The following is a 15,395-nucleotide window of genomic DNA, read 5'->3' on the forward strand; positions in this document are numbered from 1 at the left end:
TAATAGCAGTCTCATACAATATTTGTCTTTTGTGATTGACTTATTTCACTCAGCATAATGTCCTCCACATTCATCCATGTTGTGAGATGTTTTGCAGATTCATCATTGTTCTTTATCATTGTGTAGTATTTCATTGAATGTATGTACCATACTTTGTTTATCCATTCATTTGTTGATGGGCACTTAGGTTGTTTGCATCTTTTGTTATTGTGAATAAAGCTACAATGAACATGGGTGTGCATATGTCTACTTATGTGAAGGCTCTTATTTCTCTAGGATATATTCCTAGGAGTGGGATTTCTGAGTTGTACAGTATTTTCGCTTTTAAAGGAGGCACCATATCATTTTCAATTGTGGTGGTACCATTTTACATTCCCACCAGCAGTGCGTAAGAATTCCGATCTCACCAAAACTGCTCCAAAATTTGTTATTTTCAGTTTTTTTTTTTTTTTAATTTGTGCCAGCAATGTTGGGGTAAGATGGTATCTCATTGTAGTTTTGATTTGCATTTCCCTAATGGCTTTTTTTTTTTTTTTTTTTAATGGCTAATGATTGCAAGCATTTCCTCATGTGTCTGTTAGCCACCTGGAGGTCTTCTTTGGTGAAGTGTCTGTTGATATCCTTTGCCCATTTTTAATTGGATTGTTTGTTTTTTTGTTATTGAGGTGTTGAAGTATTCTATAGATTTTAGAGATTAGGCACTCACTGAATATGCCATAGCAAAAATTTTTTTCCAGTCTATAGGCTCTGTTTTTACTCTTTTGGTGAAGTCTTTTGATGAGTGTAAGTGTTAAATTTTTAGGAGCTCCCAGTATTCTGGCTTATCTTCTGGTGTTTCTGCATTGTTAGTTATAGTTTGTATTGAATTTATGCCATGTATTAGGGCCCCTATCATTGTCCCCATTTTTGCTACCATGATCTTTATCTTTTTAAAAAACGTTTCATATTTAGATCTTTTTCCATTTTGAATTACTTTTTTCATATGGTGTGAATAAGGTATGGGTCCTGTTTCTTTTTTTTTTTACAGATAGACATCCAGTTTTACCAGCACTGTTTGTTAAAAAGACTGTCTTTTCACCATTTAATGGACTTTGGTCCTTTGTCGAAAATCAACTGACCATAGGTGGATGGATTTACTTCTGGGTTCTTGATTCTGTTTCATTGGTCTATGGGTCTGTCGTACCAGTACCAGGCTGTTTTGACTACTGTGGCTGTATGGTAGGTTCTGAGATCAGGTAGTGTGAGGCCTCCTACTCTATTCTTTTTTTTTTTTTTTTTTTTTAATAATGCTTTGTTTATCTAAGGCTCTTTACTTTCCATATAAAGTTGATGATTATTTTTTCCATCTTGTTAAAGAATGCTGTTGGTATTTGAATTGGGATTGTGTTATATCTGTAGATTGCTTTGGGTAGGTTTGACATTCTCACAATGTTGAGTCTTCCTAGCCATGAGCCTGGTATGTTTTTCCATTTATGTAGGTCTCTTTTGGTTTCTTTAATAGCATTTTGTAGTTTTCTTTGTATATGTCTTTTACATCCGTGGCTAAATTTATTCCTAAGTATTTTATCTTTTTAGGAGCTGTTATAGGGGTATTGGTTTCCTGATTTCCTTTCCTAATTTCTCTTTGTTGGTGTATAGGAATCCAACTAATGTTTGTATGTTGATCTTGTATCTTGCTACTCTGTTAAATCTATTAGTCCTGTAATTTTCTTATGGACTCTTTGGAGTTCTCTAGGTATAAGATGATATATTCTGAGTACAGGGATAGTTTTGCTTCTTCTTTTCCAACTTGGAAGAGTTTGTTTCTTTTTCTTGCCAAATTGCACTAGCTAGGACTTCCAGCATGATGTTACATAGGAGTGGTGATAAATGGCATCCTTGTTTTGTTCCCGTTCCAAGGGGAAATGTTTTCAGGCTCTGTCCATTGAGGATAATGTTGGCTGTGGGTTTTGTATAACCCATTGCTGTCGAGTCGATTCTGACTCATAGCAACCCTATGGGATAGAGTAGAACTGCCCTATACGGTTTCCAAGGAGCACCTGGTAGATTGGAATTGCCAGCCGTAGCTTTTAACCACTATGCCACGAGGGTTTCCTTTTATTATGGTTAGGAATTCCCCTACTGTTCCTATTTTATTGAGTTTTTGTCAGGAATGGGTGTTGGACTTTATCAAATGCCTTTTCTGTGTCAATGGAGATAATCATGTGATTCTTTTGTTCTACTTATGTGGTGGATTATGTTGACTGATTTTCTAATGTTGAACCATCCTTGCATACTGGTATGAATCCCACTTGGTTGTGGTGTATTATTTTTTTGATATGATGCTGAATTCTGTTGGCTAGAATTTTGTTGAGAAGTTTTGCCTCTATATTCATGAGAGATATTGGTCTGTAATTTTCTTTTTTTGTGGTGTTTTTGCCTGGTCTGGGTATCACAGTTATGCTGGCTTCATAGAATGAACTCAGAAGTATTTCTTACTTTCCTATGCTCTAAAATAGTTTGAGTAGTACTGGCTGGAGCTTTTCCATGAATGTTTGGTAGAAATCTTCAGAGAAACCATCTGGGCCACAGCTTTTTCCTGTTGGGAGATTTTATTATCTCTTCAATGTCTTCTCTTTTTATGGGTCCGTTCAGGGTTTCTATTTCAGTTTGTGTTCATTTAGGTAGGTAGTGTGTTTATAGAAATCTGTCCATTTCCTCTAGGTTCTTGAATTTGCTGTAGTACAGTTTTCCGTAATATTCTGTTATTATCCTATTTATTTCAGCTGGATCTGTTGTAATGTCCCCCATCTCATTTCTCGTTTGGGTTATTTGCTTCCTCTCCTGTTTTTCTTTTGTCAGTTTGGCCAGTGGTTTGTCTATTTTGCTGATCTTTTCCAAGAACAAACTTTAGGTATCTTTTTTTCTTTCTATTGTTTTTCTGTTCTCTATTTCATTTATTTCTGCTGTAATCTTTATTACCTTTCTTCTGGTGGCTGTGCGCTTCTTTTGCTGTTCTCTGTTTGAGATGTAGGGCTAAAGTTTTGATTTTTTCCAGTTCTTCTTTTTTGATGTGTGCATTTACTGCAACAAACTGACCTCTCAGCGTACCTTTGCTGTGTCCCAAAGGTTTTGGCATGATGTGTTTTTATTCTCATTTAATTCTAGGAATTTTTTTTTATCCCTTCTTTGATTTCTTTTATTATTCACTTGTTTTCAAGCAGGATATTATTCAGTTTCCATATATTTGACTTTTTTCTCCTTGCTCTTCCTGTTATTATTTCTACTTTTATGGCATTGTGATAAGAGAGAATGCTTTGTATTATCTTGAAGTTTTGGATTTTATTGAGGGTTGCTTTGTGGCCTAAAGTGTGGTCTATTCTGGAGAATGTTTCATGTGTGTTGGAAAAGAATGTAAACTTTGCTACTGTTGGCTGGAGTTTTCTATGTATGTCTATGAGGTCAAGTTGGTTCATTTTGGCCTTTAAAGCTTCTGTATCTTTGTTAGATGGTCTGTCCTTTACCAAGAGTGGTATATTGAAGTCCCCTACTATTATTGTGAAATTGTCTATTTCAATTTTCAGTGCTGTTAGAGTTTTTTTGTTTTTATGTATTTGGAGCCCTGTCCTTCAGTGTATAGGTATTTTTTAAGGTTGTGTCTTCTTCATGCCCTGGTAGCACAAGTGGTTAGCAGCCAGATACTAAAAAAAGTCAGCAGTTTGAATCCACCAGCCGCTTCTCGGAAACCCTGTGGGGCAGCTCTTCTCTCTATGAGTTGGAATCAACTTGACAGCAGTGGGTTTGGTTTTTGTTTTCTTCTTGGTGAATTATGCCTTTAATCATTATATAATGTCCTTCTTTGTTTTTTGTCATTGACTTAGCCTTAAAGTCTATTTTATCTGAGATTAGTATTGCCACACCTGCGCTTTTCTTTGTTTACTGTTTGCTTGATATATTTTTCCATTCTTTGATTAATATATTTATGTCTTTGTGTCTAAAATGTGTCTCTTGTAGACAGCAAATTGATGTGTCGTGCTTTTTATCCATTCTGCCACTCTATGTCTCTTTACAGGTGCATTTAAGCCATTTACAATCAGTGTGATTATGAGTTCATTGCTGTCATATTGTTGTTCTTTTTTGTGTGTGTGTGGTGCTGACATTTTGTTTGTTTCTCTTACTTTCCTGTGCTTAGTTCCTTATGTTTGTGAATTTTTTTCTTTTCTTTCATTGCTATAGATTTTGTATTAATTCAGATTTTATGTTTTTTTTTTCTTTTATTCTAATGAGTAGGTTTGTTAACTTTCTTTGGGTTACCTTGAACTTTACCCTCTTCTTTCTAAGCATGAACCAGTCTTTTATTACTTGGTATCACCTTGACTTCCTCCCTATTTTAAAGTTTTATACCTACACCGTTTATTCCAACTTTTATTGTTTTGATGTTACCATTTACAGATTGATGTCTCTGTTTCCCTATTTTAAGTCTTTTAGCTTTGTTTTATTATTGAGAGTTCATTACCTAGGTCATTATCTGGGTTATGCTGTCCTGTGTCCTAGACTCTGGTTGTTGTCTGATGTTATTGGTTCTGTAACCAAAGGATCTCCTTTAATATTTCTTGTAAATTTCATTTGGTTTTTATGACTTCCCTTACTTTCTGTTTACCTGGAAATGTCCTAATTTCACCACCATATTTGAGAGAGGATTTTGCAGGATACACTATTCTTGGTTAGCAATTTTTTTCTTTCAACGTTTTATATATGTCATCCCATTGCCTTCTTGCCCACATAGTTTCTCCCAAGTAGTCAGAGCGCAGTCTTATCGTTTTCCCTTTGTAAGCAACTTTTCATTTTTCTTGAGCTGCTGTCAGGATTCATTCTTTGTCTTTGGTTTTGGCACGTGTGATTATGATATGTCTTGGTGACATTCTTTTGGTGTCCATCTTGTATAGGGTTGAGCTTCTTGGGTGGTGAGCTTTTTGTCTTTCATGATATTTGGGAAATTTTCTGCCAGCAAATATTCAACAATATTCTCTGCGTTTTCCGTTTTCTCCCCCTGTTCTGGAATTCCAATCACGTGCAAAGTTTTGCCCTTGATTGTCCCACGTAATTCTTAGGCTTTCTTCATTCTTTTCTCTGGCTTTTCCTGAAATAAAATAGCATCCATGGATTTGTCTTCAATCTTACTGATTCTCATCTCTGTTGTTTCAAATTTGCTCCTAAAACCTTCTGTTGAGTTGTCCATTTATAAATTTTGTTGTTTACCTTTTAGATTTCTAGTTGCTGTTTTTGTATGATTTCTAATTCTTTATTTTTGACATATTGTTTTTTTTAATTATTTTCCTGAATTCTTCTATTGCTTTGTCTGTGCTCTCCTTGACTTTGGTTTTCATTGGCTTGAGTTTTCCATAATTTTTTCTATTTTTTCCTTGGTTTTGTCTGTGTTTTCCTTGATCCTCTTCCCTGATTTCTAGAACAGCCCTAAATATTAGTCTTTTGAATTCCATATCAGTAGTTCCACTGCCTTTTATTCTACTAGAAGGTCATCTGATTCTTTATGTCGTTTGCTGGAGCCATCTTGTCCTGCTCTTTTTTATATCTTTTGATATTTCTGCTGTCTCCAAGACATTAAGGTATTATTTTCTTTACCATAACAAGTGATTCTGTGTTTGTTTGTGTTGTCCTACTTCTTTGTGTAGATATGTCAGGGCAAGCAGGCCAATTATGCTTTGCTGCTTGCTCATCTGTGGGCACAATACCACATAACTTGGTGTGCAGGGCAGCAGCAGGCAAGATGGGCCTGCTTTGATGCACACCATTTTAGTGAGGTGGCTGAATGTGGACTGGGTGGGTGCTGTCTGCCTCCCGATATTGGTCTAGTAGTGTGGGAACCTTCACAGTCCCTTGCCATATAGGCAGAGTTGTTGGATAGGGAGTGTTCCAGGCTCATTAGCCACTGTTTAGCAGCTGGTCGAGTGGCAGGAGGGGAGGGGAAGGGAGGGGCAGTGCAGGCCCAGTGCAGCAGTAGGCCGGTGGCTCTCTAGCTACTGCAGTGCAGTGTGTCCCGGGGGAAGGGGTAGAGGTGGCATACAGAGCTAGGTGGGAAGAAGAAAGAAAAAGAAGAATGAGAAAAGAAAAACAGATTAATTAATTTAAAAAATGGCACAGTAGGAGCTGGTGGGTGGGACAGGGAGGACCTGAGCTGGCAGCGGGCTGGTGCCTCTCTACCCGCAGTGGTGAGGAGTGACCCAGCAGGAAGGGATAGAAGTGGCATAAGGGGCTAGGTGGGAGGGAGAAAGGAAAGGAAGAAAGGGGGGAAAAAATGGCATGACAGAAGCCAGCAGGTGGGGGCAGGGTGGACCCAGGGTAGTGTTGGGCTGGTGGCTATCTAGCCAAGGCAGCTTGGCATTGCCTGGCAGACAGGGGTGGGAGTGGTGTACAGGGCTATGTGAGAGGGAGAAAGAAAGTAGGAAAGGAAAAAAAAAATGGCACAGCTAAAGCCAGCAGATTGGGTGAAAGGAACCTGGAGTGGTGGTGGGCCAGTAACTCTCTACCTGTGGCTGTGAAGCATGGCCCAGTGGGAAGAGGTAGAGGCGGTGTATGGGGCTAGGTGTGAGGGAGAAATAAAAGGAAGAAAGGGAAAAAAATGACATGCCAGGAGCCAGCAAGTGGGGTTGGATGGACCCAGGGTAATGGTGGGCCAGTAACTCTTTAGCTGAGTGTCACAGTGTGGCACGTTGGGGAGGGCTGGGTGTGGCATACAGGGCTGGAGGGGAGGTAGAATGAAAAGGAAGAAAGGGAAAAAATGGTGTGGCAGGAGCTGGTGGGTGGGGAGAGGTGGACCTGGGGTTATAGCAGGCTGGTAGCACTCTAACCAAGTGGTGCAGTGTGGCCCACTTGGAAGGAGTAGGGATGGTGTATGGGGCAGAAGAATGAAAGGTAGGAAAGTGTGTTTCTCTGGTTACTAGGTGCTCTGTCTCCTGTTGGATGCTCCATGAAGTTGCCTTCCCATACTTCTTGTCTGGGGTTGTTTCTGGCTGTGCTCCAAGATGGCAAAGCTCTGCCATGTGAGTTGGCAGGTACCTCCACTCCGTATCTCTCATTCTCTGGTTTTGTTCAGTTTCTTCTTCCATTTGGTGTTTGCTCTAGTTCTTTAGCCCTTCATTTGATGCTTCAGGTTTCAGGATTGATGTTTGCATCTGTTTTACTTAGTTCTTGGGTCTTTGCTACAGAGGGATAGCACGATACATCTGTCTAGGGCACCATGTTGGTTCTGCCTCCTGTCTAAATTAAAATTTGTATATTTAATCAGCATTTCAGATTCATTGGAGTATACTGCTGCTCCCTCCCCTCTTTTGTTGTTGTTATTGTTAATAAAGCTTAAAACAGTTAAAGTGGTAGTGTTTAGTTTGGTGGGTTAATTTTCACTGAGACTGAGGCCAAAAGAGCTTACCATTTTAGAATTTGGGGAAACAAATTATTCTTAAAATCAAGATTTCAGACTCTTCTGATAAAGCTACTTCCTTCTGCTTTTTGTTTTTCTTGTTAAAATTTTCAGAGAAAGAGTTTCAGGTTAAAACTTGTCATTCTGGGGGCCATGATTGACTTAAGACAGTGCATGCTAGATAATGAGAGGAGGGAGGATGAGGTTTGGGGACTGCATTAAAGTTCAGACTCTTGGTTAGACTGGGAAAGGGCAGTTAGAATGGGTGTGCCCAAACTAGTCAATTGGATTACAGTATTGCTGATTGGATTATCTAATTGCAAAAGGGGTACCAGATGATCTGATTTATCTTCACGTGTAATCAATGTAGTTATATGGAGGAAGGAGGGCCTGGAGAGAGGGTGTTGGTAAATTGTGTGTATTCAGTGGTAGAAGTTAAGAGTGCTAGAGAGGTTTTCTATAGGAAATGACATTTGAGCTGATTTTCTTGGAAGACTATGTCCCATGGTTACAATTATAAAAGGGCATCTTCTATTCAGGGAGTGGTGGACAGTTCAGTGTGGCTGCTTTGTGGAGTAGGGTGTTGGGAAATGGTGTGCTTATTAAAGCCCATGTGGGACAGACTAAGGGGTTCAAATTTTATCCTTAAATGGGAGAGTTCTTGGAGATTTTAAACTAAGAGTTGACATTATCAGATTTATTTTTATGAAGATTACCATTTTTTATGAGGACCACAGACAAGAATGAGACTATATTGATGATAGAGCATCAATGAGGAGGCTTTAGGTGTTAAAAAAAAAAAAAAAGGCAAATTTGCTTCATTAAGGCAAATGGTGGAAAAAAAAGACAAAGCAAAGCTAAGAAAGACTTCTTTGTGCCTGATTACATGTGAAGGAGAGTAGTCCAGGGTAACCCCTAGATTTCTAGTTTGGATAATTTGATGAGTGGTAACACCATGGTATTCCCTCTTAGCATGGACATTTATTGCCATATGATCAAGAGTTTCAGGTTGTGCTCTCAGGCATCATTGCTATGAGAAACAGCCAGGCTGAAAGGCTGGCCTATATTTCATAGCCAATTTTTCCAAACTAGGTCCCATGAATCACTAGTTTGGAGAAAGGTTATATAATAGATATCTTGGAAGAGGGTAAAATTTTTAATTATCTAAAACTTTTGGGAAAAATGAAGTACCACTCTCGAAGTGTCACAGTAGAAATTAACATGTTAAAGGCTCTGAGAAGTCCCATATTAAAGAAGTGAAGTGTTTTCCATATTTATCTGAACACAGAAGCTTTTTTCACAGAACATGTATTTGGGGAAAATTGCTATGTAGAAGACATCTAACTAGATTAAATGCAAGTTTTGTGTTATGAAATTAGGGATGGTGATAAACAAACAAACAAATTACCGTTGAGGAAATTCCAACTCATAGTGAACCGATAGGACAGAGTAGAACTGCTCCATAGGGTTTCCAAGGCTGTGAATCTTTATGGAAGCTGTCAGAGGTTGAATTGTGTCCCCCCAAAATATGTGTTAATTTAGCTAGGCCTTGATTCCCAGTATTGTGTGGTTGTCCTCCATTTTGTGATCTGATTATCCTTCATTTTGTGATGTGTTGTAAATCCTAGATTCTGTGTCTCTGGTTATGGTCCCGTTTGGGAGTGAACTGTCTCTGATGTTAATGAGGCAGGAGTAGGTGATGTTAATGAGGACTGGATTATCTTTGTTATGCTAATGAGGTAGGATTAGGGCGAGTCACTCCCTTCACCGCCCTACAAGAGATAAAAGCAGAGAACTGAGCAGAGAGAGGGGGACCTCCTACCACCACAAAAGAAGAGCTGGGAGCAGAGCACGTCCTTTGGACATGGGGTCCCTGTGCTGAGAAACTCCTAGACCCGGGGGAAGGTTGATGACAAGGACCTTCCCACAGAGTGGACAGAGAAAGCCTTTCCTAATGCTGGCACCCTGAATTCAGACTTCTAGTCTCCTAAACTGTGAGAGTAAATTTCTGTCTGTTAAAACCACCTACTTGTGACATTTCTGTTATAGCAGCACTACATAACTAAGACAGAAGCAGACTACCACATCCTTGTCCCATAGCGTGGCCAGTGGGTTCGAACTGCTGACCTTTCAGTTAGCAGCCAAGTGCTTAACCACTGTGCCACCAGGGCTGGATTCTATTCTGTATGAGTAATTGTTGTATTTGGATGATAAAAAAGGTATCAGTGGTGTACTGATAAATGTTTAGGAAGCCACTTGGAGAGTGGTGGTGAGATGGGAAATGTTCTGTAGGTGTGAGGAGACTCAGGAGGAAATACGAAATAATTGTCATGGAAAGCAGGCAAGCAGACTTACTAAGGCAGTATAATAGAATTTCTAGGCAGCGTTGAGTCCTCATTAGCTGTCTGAAGTCATGAATTTAACGTGAAGCTAGCCAGCAATGGTAGTGCCCTTTTCTCTAGCAACATTCAACTGCTTGGGCTCAGGAGGTGAGAAGACCAGGATTAGGGCTTTTCCAGCCGAGTGTAACAAAGGAAAGGGGGTCTCATGGGTAAGGAGGAGAATAAACATATATGAGTTTGATGATAATGGAAAGGTGAAGGATCTTTGGATTTTGAGGTCTTGATCAATCAGAAGATGGTTGGAGTTGAAGTACTAGAGTGAGTAAAGTAAAAGGAAAGAAAGTGATAGCATTAAGATTTTGGAGGGGGTACATTTCTTAGTTTCCTAGAGCTGCTGTAACACAAATATCACAAGTAAGTGACTTTAGAGAACAGAAATTTATTTTCTCACAGTTCTAGCAGCTAAAAGCCCTAAATCAGGGTCTCAGCCATGTTGATTTCTTCCTTGTCAACAGTCCCAGGCGTGCCTTGGCTCCTTGGCTTATAGACAATCCTTTCATGGCACCTGTCTTCCCCAGTTTGTACATGCATATCTCTGTGTCTCTGTTGCTTTCTACATACCTCAGAAGTGATTAGGTTTAGGATTCCCCCTACACTGATATGGACCTCAACTGATTGATTACATCACATTAGGTTGAATTGTTGGAGGTGATTACATTAGATTAGATTACATCCACAGGTATAGGATTTAGGATTCCAACACATATTTTAAGGGTACACAGTTCAAACCTTAACAGTGCAGTTACTGGTGATAAGAACGAGGGTGAGGCCATGGTTGTTGGTTGTGATGGGGTAAGGTAAAGGTAATTGAAAGTGAGAAGGTCAAGGCCCTTCGAGGCCCAGGTGTTGGGCGGGTCATGCTGAAGTCATCCAGGACAGTGATGTATAAGGGGTTGAAGAGGAAAGCAGGTGAGCCAGGTGCTAATCTTCCAGGGTTTAGGAGGAGTGACAGGGAAGTCCAGAGATGACAGCAATAAACAGGGACAGTAAGTGGTACAGGTGGGTGGCAGGAGCTTCACAGAAGCCAGGGCTTTGAACCAGTTCATTCCAGTTCAAACTCCTGCTGAGAATTTGCATTTCTAACAAGTTCTCAGGCAAGGCTAGTGCCACAGGTTACAAATCAATTTTGAGAACGACTAGGTAGAGCAGTGGTTCTCAAAATTTATCATACATAAGAATCAACTGGAAATCTTGTTAAACTGTAGATTTCAATTCAGTATATCTGGGGGTGGAAATGCAAATTCTTGGCAGGAGTTCGAACCGGAACGAACTTGTTCCAAGTCGTGACAGGAGTGGGAATTTTACAGGAAATGGAAGGCATGGTTTTGAAACAGCAGTGGCCATAGACACTCATCAAACGTTTGGACTTCAGGATGATGCGGAATATCAGAGGAAGACAGATGGGCGTCCTCAGGGAACATCTAGGTTCCAGTTTAAGGCAAGAAAGTAAAGAGAAGGTTCCGAGAAGTGGTTGAGCATTTAGGAGAATTTGCTGATGAAGATGCAGAATTCCAAGGGCACAGGGTAAAAGTTTAGGAGGGTTAGGAGATGGGGGAGTAAGCCAGATAGAGCATGCCCAGAGATTCCTGGGGAAGGCAGTCCAGCTGATTATGGACCTGCGTGGTTTGATGTCTGAGGTAATTGTGGTAAGCAAGGATGTAAGGCAGGAGGGATTGGTCCTCATGGTGGATGTTCAGCTCAAGTTTGAGTCCCTGAGGTGACACCTCACTCTGGTTTGGTGAAACACCAATAGGGTGATTTTTGAACTTAGCCTTCTGCTGCCTTGTACATTTTTTAGATGCCTTGTTTCCCCAGTTAAACAGTGAACTCATGGCAAGCAGGGTTATGTACCACGCTTCTTCTGCACACTTTAACATTTGAAACAATGCACACTCAACAAATACTTGGTGAAGGAATGATTCTTAAGACAGAGAGAGGTACAGTGACTAACATGTTCCTGTCCTGACCATAAAATATTACTAGGAACTTTACTATTTACTAGCTAACATCACTACCCTCTTAGAATGCTTCTGCCTGAGTTCCCCCCTCACCCATTGGTGTCCTTGGGAGGGAAGTGATTTGTGTGTTGAGGTTGATGCTCTCTCCTCAATGGGCAAACTTTTCAGCTAGAGGAGAACATCTTCCTCTCAAAACATCGTTTTCTTGTGGTAAACTCACCTGGTTCTAGACCGAGGTTAGCTAACAGGCCTGCTTTCTTGGTGCTCTGACTCTTAGATGTCTATGCTTGATGGGTTACCTGGACAGGTAAAGGTTCCTGAATAGGGAAATTAGACCAACTGTCTCCCTGTGCACCTCCCACTATTTACCAGTGCTGTCCAGTGTGGAAACCAGTAGTCACATGCGGCTATCTAAATTAATTGAAATTAAATAAAATTTAAAAACAGTGCCTCAGTTGCACTAGCCACATTTCAAGTGCTCAGAAGGCACAGATGGCTACTGGCTACCATATTGATCAGAGCAGCTATAGAACAGCTCACCATCCCAGGAAGTTTTATTAGACTTCGGTGATCCTAGACCACTAATAAAGCTGTTATTTTGATCCCTTTCTAACACACGTGTTTTTCTTAATTGATACAGAATCCATGAACTAACCCAAAACTCCAACACGGTGGAAAGGAGTTGAGTGCCCTGAACCCTAGCCATGGCCCAGTACAAGGGCACCATGCGGGAGGCGGGCCGCGCCATGCACCTGATCCGGAAGCGGGAGAAGCAGAAGGAGCAGATGGAGGTGCTGAAGCAGCGCATTGCGGAGGAGACCATCACCAAGTCAAAGGTGGACAAGAAGTTCTCGGCACACTACGACGCAGTGGAAGCAGAACTGAAGTCGAGCACGGTGGGCCTGGTGACCCTGAACGACATGAAGGCCAAACAGGAGGCCCTGCTGAAGGAGCGGGAGATGCAGCTGGCCAAGAAGGAGCAGCTGGAGGAGCGCCGGCTGCAGCTGGAGACACTGCGAGAGAAAGCGCGAAGGCACCAGCAGAAACGCAAGATCTCCAGCCTGTCCTTCTCAGTGGAAGAGACCGAGGAGGAGGAGGGCGCAGGTGAGGAGGGGCCTGAGAGGGCGGATGTGACCCAGAAGAGGAAGAACCTGGGGAAGAATCCAGACGTGGACACGAGCTTCCTGCCGGACCGGGACCGTGAAGAGGAAGAGAATCGCCTGCGGGAGGAGCTGCGCAAAGAGTGGGAGGCTCAGCGCGAGAAGGTCAAGAGCGAGGAGATGGAGGTCACCTTCAGCTACTGGGATGGCTCAGGGCATCGGCGCACTGTGCGTGTGAACAAGGGCAGCACTGTGCAGCAGTTCCTTAAGAAGGCCCTGCAGGGCCTGCGCAAGGACTTCAAGGAGCTGCGCGCTGCTGGCGTGGAGCAGCTCATGTACATCAAGGAGGACCTGATCCTGCCCCACTACCACACCTTCTACGACTTCATCGTCACCAAGGCGCGTGGCAAGAGCGGGCCGCTCTTCAGCTTCGACGTGCACGATGACGTGCGGCTGCTGAGCGACGCCACCATGGAGAAGGACGAGTCGCACGCGGGGAAGGTGGTGCTGCGCAGCTGGTACGAGAAGAACAAGCACATCTTCCCAGCCAGCCGCTGGGAGCCCTACGACCCCGAGAAGAGGTGGGATAAGTACACTATCCGGTGAACACCTCTTCTTCCGGTCCATCTCTTTATCTTGCGGCCCTGGCCAGTCCCTCTGCTTGAGCAAGATCAGATGAACCAGAATAGGAAAGTGGGGAAGAAAACACTTAGGTTTCTATGGACTGTCACCTATCACTTAATTTGGTAATCTTAATTTCATCCATGAAATTTAATAAAGAGGGTTTATATTATTAAAATCTGGTCATTCTGTTTGGTTGGTTTTTTTTTTTTTTTTTTTTTTTTGAGTATTTGTAATGTTATTCTGCGGATTCATTATATACCCCTGGTGAACTATATTGGAAAACATGACTGAGCACAATTCTGAGGTAGAAATTAGAACAAGGAATGAATTTTTGACCTGGGCCACAGTATTAAAACTAGTAGTTATGAGCATGGACTTTGGAGCTAGATTGGGTTTGATTTCCAACTCAGTTTCTTACTAGCATGATAATTAAATGCCTGTGCCTCAGTTTCCTTGAGTGTAAATGGGGGTAATAATAGCACCCACCTCATAAGATTGATATGAAAATTAAATAAGTTAATATTTGTACAGCACTTAGAACTCAATAAATGTCTGCTATTATCATTACTATCATGGTCTTGATTAATTTATGTAAAGTACTACTATGACCCATTTGAGAATCACCTGCCAATGGCAAAAGTTGACCTGCCAACCTCAGGTCCCAGGAGACCCTCACAGTAGCGGTGGTTGGTGGTGAGGGTGAGCTCACAAAGGCCAGAGCAGTACGCCACGAACAATCATTTTTCTCCTCTACCAGGGAGCAGTTTGGGTGCCTTCTCAGTTTACCCTATACTCCAGGCCATAGAGTAGGAGGGATACTTCCTTTCTCAATCAGAGTTCTTGCCTCAGCCATAACCAAAAACTTCTGCTGCGATTTTGGCTAAAGCAGTAGGTTCCAATTCCCTCCCTCTTCTTTCTCATCCCTCGATCCCTCTGCAGGTTCAAGCTGCTTGGTCTACCTGTCCAGTATCCCTACCCAAGAGGGCTTCTTCTCAGAGGGAGATACTCTCCTTTGTTGTGTCATCTAACTTCAACGCCCTTCCCCAGGAAGTCTTCCCTCATCCCTCTGCACCAGGTGTGTGTTTTCCCTCCTCTCACTGTCCACAGCAGTTCGTCTTGTGATATGTTCTGTATTGTTGACCAAGGCGAGGTTCTCTAGAGGAGCACAACCAATGAAGGGCATAGAGAGAGAGAGAGAGGGAGATTTATTTCAAGAAAATGGCTCATGCAGTTGTGGAGGCTGGCAAGTCCAAACCCCATGGGTCAGGCATCCTGCTGGAGGCTTCTCCTCACTCATGTGGTTGCAGGGGCTGATGAACCCAAAATCAGCAGGTCAGATGGTAGGCTGCTGCCTCATGGGCCTGGGGGAGCTAGCAAATCCCATAATCAGCACATCAGGTGGCAGGTTGCTGGCCCACATCCCAAGAAACAGAGGTCAGAGGATGAGTCAGATGCAGGATTGAGAGAGAGGGAGCTTTGCTAGACATCCATATATATTAGATGTAGGTCACACCCCCAAGGAAACTCCTCTTTCAACAGATTGGCTGCTCACATCAGGTCACAAAATAGAGGATGATTACATAATATCTGCCAAACCACTGAAGAATCATGGCCTGGCCAAGTTGACGCACAACCTTAACCATTACAGTCTACCGCTTGTCAATTTGGGACCTATATACATCCCCTTGAACCATACATAATCTCTAAATAAAGACAATTGTAAAGTCTTACCTGCACCTAACATGATACACCTAACATGCATACAAACAAAAATGCACTAGCCCATTTACATCTTATATTTTATAATATATTATATTTTAAAGTTAAATATAATATTTATATTATAAAATATAATATATTTCATTATAAGTAATGGAATAAGGGACTGAAGGAA

General features: G+C 41.7%; 1 protein-coding gene across 1 annotated transcript in view; it reads left to right on the forward strand.

Annotated features, from left to right (window-relative positions):
• The window catches only part of FAM50B (family with sequence similarity 50 member B), a 149,322-nt gene extending 135,728 nt beyond the window's left edge, over positions 1–13,594 (forward strand). The window contains exon 2 of the mRNA XM_049875149.1: positions 12,418–13,594. Coding sequence (XP_049731106.1) covers positions 12,482–13,483 — 1,002 coding nt within the window. The 5' untranslated portion in view covers positions 12,418–12,481 and the 3' untranslated portion in view covers positions 13,484–13,594. The remainder of the gene's footprint in view (positions 1–12,417) is intronic.
• The last annotated feature ends 1,801 nt before the right edge of the window (positions 13,595–15,395 follow it).

This window comes from Elephas maximus, chromosome 1, assembly GCF_024166365.1.
Source record: "Elephas maximus indicus isolate mEleMax1 chromosome 1, mEleMax1 primary haplotype, whole genome shotgun sequence".
NCBI classification, from domain to species: Eukaryota; Metazoa; Chordata; class Mammalia; order Proboscidea; family Elephantidae; genus Elephas; species Elephas maximus.